Source organism: Quercus robur, chromosome 10, assembly GCF_932294415.1.
Source record: "Quercus robur chromosome 10, dhQueRobu3.1, whole genome shotgun sequence".
Taxonomy (NCBI): Eukaryota; Viridiplantae; Streptophyta; class Magnoliopsida; order Fagales; family Fagaceae; genus Quercus; species Quercus robur.
This window is the reverse complement of record NC_065543.1, coordinates 32170869-32181405: the sequence shown is the minus strand read 5'-3', so window position 1 is coordinate 32181405 and position 10537 is coordinate 32170869. Positions and strand designations below refer to the sequence as shown.

Genomic DNA, 10537 nt, shown 5'->3' with positions numbered 1-10537 from the left:
TTAAAAAAAAGAAAAAAGAAAAAAAGGTTTGAGTTTTGGTTTTGTTTTGTGTGATGGAAGTGAAGCTAAGCCAAAGACGAGACCTTCTTCTTCCCAAACTCCTTCCAAACCCAAACTTCCCTTCTCACATTCACAGGTTTTCCCTCCTTTTTCTTTCTCCTCACTTTTTTCCCCCCTTTATTTTGGAAAAAATAAAATATACTCATCCTCCTGTTTTTATTGCAGAGATTTAAGCTTCTATTTGAATTCGTGGGCAAGCAGTAAGAGTTCCTTTCACAAGCATTTTAGATACATTGCTCAGGTACCGTGCAATCTCTTGCTCTCTTTTCTTTTCTCTCCCACAGTTTTTTTCTCGTCAACCAAACATAACCGTGTCTTTTATGCTGTCAGAAATGGAGGTTTCGGATTCAGGAGATGTCAAAGGTTCAACACCCCACCAAACACTACTTGGTTCATGTTGTCAAAGAGTATGGCAAAGATTTTGAATTACTTTTCGTTTATTTGCTGCTCAACTATTGTTATATCCATTTGAAACAATGCCCATTTCACAGTTCCATTTGGGTTTTTGGCTGCGTTTGAGAGATGCCCATTTTGGGTTTTGGCCAGAATTATTTCTTTCTGTTTGTAGGTTTTATGGTTATGGATCTTTCTGACTAACTGTAAAATAATTAGATGATTTCAGAACTGTCGCCACACTTGGATTGTGCTCAAAAGTGAACACTTGGGCTGCAAAATTTGAGTGCTTTGTCATATAATTTGAAATTTTGAAGAAGTCATTGATTAGTTTAGTTATTTACATATATCTCAAATTATATGATTTGAATTATTGGTAATGAATAGGAAGTATGGAAAATTTATCTGTTTCAATTTTTGGTTAAACATTGGCCACCAATTTTGTGAAAGAATGTCTGAAACTTTAGTTAAAATAATTAATATTTTGGAAGATATGACTTTTTAACTTGGAAGTTTAAACAAAGTTTTGAACTGAAAAGTAATTTCAAATTTAAGAATTAATATAGTTCAGTATGTAATCCTAATTTTCACCTAAACAATGTGATTGGCAGGGGTGAGACTTTAACTTCGATTTCAATGCAGTATAGTGTCTCAATATCTGCAATCGCTGCTGCTAATAGGAGTATCGTTGACATAGACCTTGTTTTCAAAGGGCAGCACCTTAACATTCCTTCTGCCTCAGGAGACACTCAAATGGTGAGCAAGACTGCAGGATCATTAGTAATCTGGTCTGACTGGTTATTGCTCTGACTAAGTTTTGGACGTTTTGTTTACTTATTAAAAAAAAAAAAGTATTGGACGTTTTGTGTCATCTATTTGTTTGACACAAAATACCATCCAATCATATCTTTCCCCTTTGCATGTCCCTCTGATAAAGGAGGATGCTTACAATTTTCTGAGTGTCATGTAGCTACACCAATTACATTATGTTCCTATCACATTTTATTTCTTTATCTGAATTTACTAAGACTGTGATTATGTGTGGGCATTAGGTATGATTATAATATGACCATGAATTTTAGAGATATTGTGATGAAAAATTTGAGTTGTCTGCTACAGTATAGCTTGCAAATATGTAACTTTGAGGTATTTAGATTTGAGCGTGTTTAACTTCATGCTTCAAGAACTGATGCATAGTCATCATGAGCTATCATCTTTTATTATAAATTTAGCATGGAAGTGCAAATAAAATATTGTAACAAATATGTATACATATAAAGAGGAAAAATACATATAAGATGATTTAATTTAAAAAATATAATTTTGAAATGTGATTGATATTCAGCAATGAATCTCGACTGATAAGTTTGGTATTGACAGATGCTTACAAAGTCAGCCTTCAATTTGAGGTCTGCACCTGTGCACCATGTAGATTTAACTCTAAGAAACTGAGCTGTGAAACACTTTTGTTTACCCACTCCTGAAAGGGGCTCATAACACCTAATTCTCAATGTGCCTATTCAGTTCTGGTAATGTGGCTTTGAGATGAAGGTTTAGATAGACACACACACACACACACACACACGCTTAACGCATCTTGTGATGTACTAAACCTTATCTTTGATAATTGATATGCTAGAGTTGCTATGGATTGAATGCTCTGGAGAAGTCTAAATTATTCATTTCAATTGTTGATTTATAAACCTTATTTAACTTGGTAGTATAGATTTCAAAGAGTTCTGATTTTTGACTTTTTTGGGCTTCTGAAGCTGCAAATTAAATTGCCAGAAAACCATCTAGGCTCTCTCAATATCTTGCATGGACTTCTGGAGCAGAGGAATTTCAATGTGCTTTCCTCTTATTGTTTACCACATGTATGTATGTCTTGTAAAATTTGCAGCCTACATACTATAATTTTAAGTCACCTTTGGTTGGTTTATAACAGCTCTAGTTATGTTCTAATGACTTTTCTATAACAAGTTGATGCATCTCAGTGACCTCAACATGCTTGCACATTTTATTATCAGGCTAAAACCACTGGATATTTTCTAGTTCTGGTTCCTCTCATAGCATTTTGCATCAGATGCATAATTTCTGCCTTGCACACTAGAGTTGCTGGCAAGTTCAGACATCAAGTTGTGAATGAATCAGAGGGACGACATCATGGGTGCAGAAGCATGCGGTGGAAATCTGCTCTCAGTGAAATACTGGAACCAGATACTTTGGATGCTGTGTCAAGTTCACATTCCAATGTAAGCACTTGGAATATTGTGGTTGTAATTCTCAACATCTCTCTTACCTTAACTCTTGACAAAAGTGATGAAGTTCAGGAGGGGGAAGATTCAGAATTTTACAACTCTATGCATTTTTAGTGGTTGTGACATTGAAATTTTTTTTTTCTTTTACCCCTTTTTCTACAACCAAATGAAAGATAATTATGTCTATAGATCATGTATTTCAAGTGCTCTCATGTTTAAGCACCAAATTTTGAATCGCTAAACAGAAATCATTTTAGTTTGTTATATTAACATGCTTACTCATTTGGAATCATTGTGTAGAGCCTTTCAGAAGATCAATCTCAAGTTTCTTTTGAAGAGGAGCCACGTGCTTATGGCAAGCTTGAGCAAGATTACGAGAAATTTCTATCAGAATGTGGAATTAGTGAATGGGGTCACTGGCGTGGAGGTTCTCCTGAATGACTTCTAGTGCAGTAATTTTGAGCCAAGCTATGGAATCCCTGTAGTAGCATAAAATTTTTCTTTTGTTTTTTGTTTTATGATTTTTTTCGATTGTGCAGATTTTAGACAGACATACAGATACATACAGATTTTGCTAGAATATAGAATTAGATTTCAAATTCATTATATTTCGTCCCTAGTTTGGTTTACTTTCAACTTGTAGCTTGTATATGTGCCAAGAGATGGTGGGAAAAAGTTTGGTTACTAAAAACTCAAATGTAAAATCTACAATTATTGCAAAGAAGCTTTTGTTAATTCTGGCACTAGTTAAATAGCACGAGCATTGCACAAAGCAAAATTAATTACTGTAAATGAACTAATAATTTGATTTGAATAAGTATACTAACAATATCCTGCTCTATGTGTATGTATAGCAATTGGATCATAATTAAGTATGTTTCGAACTGACCTGACTTTGGTGGAAGACATTTGCTCATCAAAAACCTACGGCTGGAAAATCTTTATCTATGTAATGTAAACAGTTTTAAGGAATTGGAAGAATGATCATTATTATTATTATTTCTGAGAATCGAACTTCATCATTATTTGACTGAGAGGAGAGAAACGAAGTATTTTTTTTTTATAATGATAATTCAAAATACAAGGAGTGTTGGAAACACCAAGAGGTATCTATTAGTCGAACTACAAAACTCTTGGAGAGAAACAAAGTAATTAATCATGCCTAGTTTAGGCATTTCAACTGTGTTTTATTTTTTGGCCATTTTCATTGAGGTATTAATTAGCTGTAGTCACTCGGTCTATAGACCCTATATCAAATACTATTAAATTTTTTTTTTTTAAAGTTCTGGTTGAAAAAAAAGCAAATTTTTCATAAAAAAGAAAAGAAGAGAAAGGAAATACGAAAACAAAAGATCCACCCTTTTGTTACATATTTTGTTATGAAGCGTCCAAAATTGCTCCATTCTGTTAACTTGTACAAAGAAGAAACCCATTGGTAATGTCTTAAGTAGTTTTTTCTTGGTGAGAAAAACTGAAAACTTGCCCAAATAATATTGTCCACGAGGTGCCAAGGCATAGCTGGTACTTATTATAGTGATCAGAATCATCAGATCTTTTTCTGTTACATAACTAGTAAATTTTAACCTAAATCTAGTGCAACATATTAGCACTTTTATATTGTTAGCCAAGGTTGTTCACTTTCTTGCCAATTAAGTAAAAAAATAAAGTTGTTCACTTGTTATGTAACATCATGCTAGCCAAATCATAAAATTTTGTCCTTTATAAATTGAAACCACTAATTTTTCCAAATACTTTTATTGTGCGGTTTTGTACCTCTCTCTATTTAGGCATATGTTCGATTTAAACTCTTGTAATTTAAATTCCTGTCACCTATTGTCGTAACTATCGAATTATTAAATAAATAAAAAATTCAAATCATCCAAAGAGCGCATTTCACTGCCTCTCTATCCTGTGTGCCTTCTTGGATTGCCCTTGCTAAGACCCCTCGAGCTTTCCTTCTTCAGGATTATTCTCTCATAATTAAGGTAGGTTTTATTTTCTATAAACTTTAATTTCTTTATTTTCTCTTCTGGGTTTTCCTATAATTTTTTTTTATAGGGTGTTTAATTCTTGTTATTAGGCTTGAATTTGGGTGATTCTTGTAATCTGCTATTAATTTTTGCCTCAGCTACTTCAAACGTTATATGCCTATTGCAACATTGTTCTGAATTTTCGATATTAGAGGTTAAATTCTAGAATGTTGATTTTTCTTACTTGTATAATTTCCGATGAACCTTTTTTCTTTTGTTGAGAAAAATGAGCATTAAATTATGATTTCAGTTATAAAGATTTTGGGTCTTAAAATAAAATTTCTGCCTAGCTTGAGAGGATCCTGATGCAGAATAACGAGACAAATATTTGTTACACTCAAAAACTGCCTAAACCCAATGTGCATGCTTTGTTATTCTGGCTAAATGTCAGGCCCACCATAGCATCACCAAAGCAAAAACCTTTTTGTTAGAGTGCGTACGTTGAACCAATTTTAGTGCTCGATAACTTCAAGGAGTTGGTCTAATGGTTTTCACGACCCCATGTGATTCATGAGGTTCTGGATTATATTTCCTAGCCAATACCTTGGAGCCACCTTCAAGAGGTTGCTCTCTATAATTATCGAGTGTGTGTAGGACGAGGAATTATACTCACCAGGGGATTAGTTGTTGCTCTATATGTTTTGCACACTGACGTTTTAAAAAAAAAAAAGCCCAGGTGAGATATGGCCCTAAACAATTGGTATGCAAGATGCAACAATTGAAGAACTTAGATTAGTCTTGGCCTTGGGCTCTGTGTTTCCAAAATTCTTCAGTATAGTTAGAGTAGGACTTTTAAGGCATTATAAAAATCGGTATTTCTTACACCCATGGAGTTTCGTTATGAGTAATGTTAGAGAGAGATAATATTTTTCACTGTTTTTCTTTTTAACAACAATTGTTGATTTAGCTTATTGTGATTGGTATAACATTATTTTTACCTAAGTTCGCTACTAATGCAACTTTTATTATGCACAAATTCAAATACATAATGTCAGTAGAATTTCTAAAAAAATTGCGAAAAATGTTGTGCTGGTTCTTTAATGGGATGGCTTTGTGAAGTTTGAAGGTCCTCAACAAGAAAGTGAGAGGATGATAGAGTCCTTTTCTTTTATATTGTGTTCATCTTGAATGGGGAAGCTATGAAATTATAGAATAATAATAGCATATATATATATATATATATTTATCATATACTTGGGGATTTCATTCTTGTTGAAAAAATATCCAAGCTCCTATTAAGAGGACAAAGAAACAAGAACAAACTAGAAAAAAAAAATGCTGTATTATTTGTTAATTCCAATATCAATGCTGGATTATATTACATTTCTTAATCCCTAGTTAATCAGATTTTCCAAGTTGACAGTACCCTAGCTAGTTATTTTTTGTATTTGGGATGCACAGATGACATGTTATTTTTTTTCTTACAACTAGTGCGTGAGGGAGGAACTCTGAACCAATGTTTCCCCCAGACAAGAGACTAGTGCCATTGAACCACAAGGCTTGTTGTTTCATGTGGCTAATATAATTACAATGCATATGTTATGTTGTTTTCCTACTTTATTTATAAGGTGTTAAGTTTGTGACATTTTCAATTGGTGTTTCACTTGCTCCTATCATTTTTTTCTGAATGGTTAGTAGTACTTGTCACTAATTATGATAGATACATCATCTAATGATCCAACCCTTTTTCTTTTGCAGCTTAATTTGGGAAAATGCCTGAGATTATGTTAGGAAGCCACACTGTAAAATCTCATGGAGTCAAAGTGGCAAGAGGACATATGCATGACTGGATAATTCTTTTGGTTCTTGGGGTAATAGATATCGGTCTGAATGTTATAGAGCCTTTTCACAGATTTGTTGGGAAAGACATGATGGCAGACCTGAGATACCCATTTAAAGAGGATACTATCCCTTTTTGGGCTGTTCCAGTTCAGTATCCAAATTCTTAGATTTTGCATTTGTAATTTTGTATACCTATGTTACTTGTGATTTCAAATTATATTACCTTCTATAAGGAAATGCCCTTACACTTTCTGTTTCCTGTGACAGTTATATGCTGTACTGTTGCCATTTGCTATATTTACTATATGTTACTTTCGAAGAAGAGATGTCTATGATTTGCACCATGCCATATTGGGTAAATCCCCTTTCCTTTTCTAGGCTTTTGATAAACCTGCTTTCACTGCTTGCAACTCATTGTATATTGTTTGCAATGCAAGATCAGGCACTCTATTTTCTCTTCTAATAACTGGAGTTATTACGGATTCAATCAAAGATGGTGTTGGTCGACCACGGCCAAACTTCTTTTGGCGGTGTTTCCCTGATGGAAACCAGGTGTGTCCTTAATTTCATACCACCTCAACCTTCTTTTCTCTTTTTTCCTTCAATTCTTTGATGGGATAGATAGTCCTCTTAATTGTGTATTAAGCCAATATGTTATTATCCTCATGCTCTGGCATGTCAGGTCTTCCATCCTGTAACATTGGATGTCGTTTGTAATGGAGATAAACGAATTATAAAGGAAGGATACAAAAGCTTTCCTAGTGGACACACTTCATGTACGTAGAAGAGCTATTTACAGGTTACTTGTTTTTGCAGAATAACAACCACCATTGGATGATTTATTAACCATGACATGATACATACATATCTAATTCATTTATTCCTCATCTTCATCTCTGACATTGTTTTATTTTGTGTTCGATGCATATAGTCTTAGCATTATTTTCAACATATATATACCTTACAAAGACTAGTGGGAATTTTTATTAAATATTAATTTGTCATTTGAAACAAAAAGAGTCCATATCACAGTTAAGATTTTTGTTTTCTAGATCTAAAAATGTACATAGTATTAGTATTAAATGATGAGTTGGCTTAGGCTTAATTCTATGGGGTTTGCCTTTCATTGGATTGAATTTCAGTGAGGGTCACAAGTGAGGATTGTGGGGGTAAGGGAGGACACTGAATGCACTTCTAAATTTGTATATTTAATCTGAACCATTAAATAGAAAAATTTCAAATGGAAAAAAAAAAAAATCCTTTTCCTGTTCATCATTATTGCCTTAGCAGCTCAAACAATTGGGTTAAGTGTTCAGAATGCCTATTAGTAACTATACTCTTCTAGTTATTCTGAAGAAGACTAAAAATTGTTACTTAAAAATGTGGCGAGAAATTAATTTAAAATTACCATCAAAAGGGTTGGTAAAGGTGATTTAATTTTGTAGGTTTCTTGAGTTTGAATCTGCCAAGCATGAAGAAGCCATAAAGTTTTCATATAAGACAAACATACAAACAAACTTGGTGAGTGGTGTAGTGGGTTGACTAGAGCAGCTGGTTTGGTCCAGTAATGATAAGAATTGATAAGAATGCTTAATTCATTGAACCACAAAGATGCCTTGGAATATTCAATAGCTGCGGAATGTTTTCAAAATGATTCTGTAAAATACTTAAGGAAAATTCCTGACTTCCATTCTTGTTTGGGATCAGGAGGGTCTCATATTCATTTCTCCTGTTCTTTGCTCAGTAATTAGAGGCGTTATATGGTAGCATAAGATTTGGTCATTCACACTTCGATCCATAGATGGTGGTGCAAATACACTTGAGCTCACTTTGATTATGGTCATCAATGTGCAGGGTCTTTTGCAGGTCTTGGTTTCCTTTCATGGTATTTATCAGGGAAAATTAGAGTGTTTGATCGCAGGGGCCATGTTGGAAAACTTTGTGTTCCATTTCTTCCATTGCTTTTTGCTGCTTTTGTGGGAGTTTCTCGTGTTGATGACTACTGGCATCATTGGACAGATGTCTTCGCTGGAGGTCTTATAGGTTTGCACTAAAATAAATTAATTAGTGTGATTAATTTCTTTTTTGATCCTACTTTATCTTGGTAAATTGGATCTTATATCAATTAACATAAACGATTATCTCACTGATCCAATTCCCTTTTAATTTTTTCAATGCAGGATTAACAGTAGCCTCATGTTGTTACTTGCAGTTCTTTCCTTTTCCTCATTCTGTGAATGGTATGTCTCATTTACTTTTAATTTCTAAATGCTAATATTTTTTTACTAAGTGAGGTTGGTGTTAATTTTTTAAATAAGATGAAATTTGGTCAATTTTACACAAGTACTATTGTTGCATGATCTATCACAATAGTATTTTTTCTACAAACCGAATGCCTTTCAAAACTGTAATGTTGAAATCACCTGATATCAACCATTGTTTAGTGAATCTCTTGTACTTGGGACGAGTTATTAAGATTAGGAGAGGGACTTTTGAGTAATCATAAGTAATTGATCTAATAATGGTCATGAATTGCTCCTTGGTAAGGTTCATAGAACATAATAGATTCATATAATCCTCTACATTTGATCTGCATGTGTGCCTTTTGTGTTTTGAAAGGTTACTACAGCTGTGGTTTGGAGTAGGAAATACAGAAAGTGAAGTTCCATTGGTGCCACTGGGGATAAGATTTAGATTCATATTTTGTGGCTTTAAATGATACTGTTGTTTCATTCATGTATGGTGGTCTAAACAGAAAATAAGAAAATATGCTCGGGATATGAAATCAGCAAATATTGCAGCTAATTGTGAAAATATGTATCTTATTTGTGCACTTAAAACTTATGGTTGTACTTGTATCAATTGTTCAAACACTTTGCTAGCAAAGGGGCTTTTATAAGTGAAATGCTTGGAATTTTGTTTATCACCAATCTTCTTATTCTTTATTGTCATGTTTAATCTTTAGTCTCTTCTCTTCTGGACATCCAGGTTGGGCACCTCATGCATATTTTCAAAATTTGTCAGAGAGCAATAATGTTCCTCGAAACTCTTTAAGAAGGGCTCGCTCTCTTGGTATGGAGCTACATGAAGCACACACTTTATTTATAAGACACGACAAAAATAAAGAAATTGGAGAATCCAGTTCAGAAAGTACAAGTCCATCATTAGATTCAATGGAAGCTGGGTCGACAAGCAGATACTGATTTTAGATTTTTTTTTTTAATTAAAAAAAAAATGAAACAATTAGACATGTCTATTTACATAGAAAATCCAACTTGTCACGTATATATTCTAACTTTAAACCATGTATAGGACTTAGTATGTGATCACTTCCTATAGATGTTCTCGAATTTTTATTGGGCCATATTTCTAAAAGCAGTCTATATTCATAATACATATACTTTTTTTCCTCCCAAAGTTTAGGAGGGTGATGGTCACCCAAGCCCAGTAGTGCCTCCGTCCCTACTGCCCATAGATTTCATTGTTCTTAAGAAAAGAGTAATAATTCAATATTTTGGGAGAAATGTTCTTTCCACATATAACAGTAGATTTTGTTTCCACATATAATAGTAGATTTTTTTAATTAAATTTATGGTGTGATTCGCCAGGAGAAAACATTATTTTCGAAGTATTTAAATAATTTTTTCTAACAAAATACGTAACTAAACACAAACCAAAAAAATACAGCAAATAATATTAAATCAATGTCACTTTTAAATTACAATCCCCTTGTCAAACAGGCTGCTAAAAGATTTGGGCTTACCCAACCATTTTTAGGCGACAAGGCAAAGATTTCCTCCAAAATGTAGGCTGGTCCATTGCTTTTGGGGCGATATTAACAAGTAGCCAGCCCAGCTTTTGGATCCCACAGTGTTGAAACCGTTGTGGACGCCACCTACCTCTAGAACTCCCTCTCTACTTTGCATTGTTTTTATTCGATTTATCTGCTGCATTTTATGACCTACTTCTTATTTTTTTTGTTGATGAAAATGACCTATATTTAATTCTAGCTTA

At 33.6% G+C, this 10537-nt stretch overlaps 2 protein-coding genes across 6 annotated transcripts; both read left to right on the top strand.

Annotated features, from left to right (window-relative positions):
• LOC126703043 (uncharacterized) lies at positions 1-3457 on the top strand. 4 transcript variants are annotated; one of them, XM_050401948.1, is made up of 7 exons: positions 1-136; positions 226-301; positions 391-467; positions 1065-1209; positions 2223-2327; positions 2481-2705; positions 3022-3457. In XM_050401948.1, the coding sequence occupies exons 1-7, from the start codon at positions 54-56 to the stop codon at positions 3157-3159; spliced, it is 849 nt and encodes a 282-aa protein (XP_050257905.1). In that variant the 5' UTR covers positions 1-53; the 3' UTR covers positions 3160-3457. The 4 variants fall into 4 exon arrangements, with proteins under 4 accessions (XP_050257905.1, XP_050257904.1, XP_050257906.1 ...); XM_050401947.1 differs by having other exon boundaries at positions 3012-3457; XM_050401950.1 differs by having other exon boundaries at positions 61-136; positions 1096-1209; positions 3012-3457.
• Positions 3458-4423: 966 nt separating this feature from the next.
• LOC126703346 (lipid phosphate phosphatase 2-like) lies at positions 4424-9986 on the top strand. 2 transcript variants are annotated; one of them, XM_050402312.1, is made up of 8 exons: positions 4424-4696; positions 6440-6669; positions 6791-6878; positions 6966-7075; positions 7206-7299; positions 8378-8566; positions 8704-8763; positions 9143-9449. In XM_050402312.1, the coding sequence occupies exons 2-8, from the start codon at positions 6454-6456 to the stop codon at positions 9166-9168; spliced, it is 783 nt and encodes a 260-aa protein (XP_050258269.1). In that variant the 5' UTR covers positions 4424-4696; positions 6440-6453; the 3' UTR covers positions 9169-9449. The 2 variants fall into 2 exon arrangements, with proteins under 2 accessions (XP_050258269.1, XP_050258268.1); XM_050402311.1 differs by lacking the exon at positions 9143-9449 and adding an exon at positions 9512-9986 and having other exon boundaries at positions 4427-4696.
• The last annotated feature ends 551 nt before the right edge of the window (positions 9987-10537 follow it).

Bases quoted from the DNA above. Each gene is read 5' to 3' on its own strand.
- LOC126703346 (XM_050402311.1), top strand. From the start codon at position 6,454: ATGCCTGAGATTATGTTAGGAAGCCACACTGTAAAATCTCATGGAGTC. The intron at 7,076-7,205 runs GTGTGTCCTTAA...CTGGCATGTCAG, and splicing joins GTTTCCCTGATGGAAACCAG to GTCTTCCATCCTGTAACATT. The intron at 8,764-9,511 runs GTATGTCTCATT...CTGGACATCCAG, and splicing joins TTTTCCTCATTCTGTGAATG to GTTGGGCACCTCATGCATAT.
- LOC126703043 (XM_050401947.1), top strand. From the start codon at position 54: ATGGAAGTGAAGCTAAGCCAAAGACGAGACCTTCTTCTTCCCAAACTC. The intron at 302-390 runs GTACCGTGCAAT...TTATGCTGTCAG, and splicing joins ATTTTAGATACATTGCTCAG to AAATGGAGGTTTCGGATTCA. The intron at 2,328-2,480 runs GTATGTATGTCT...TTTTATTATCAG, and splicing joins CCTCTTATTGTTTACCACAT to GCTAAAACCACTGGATATTT.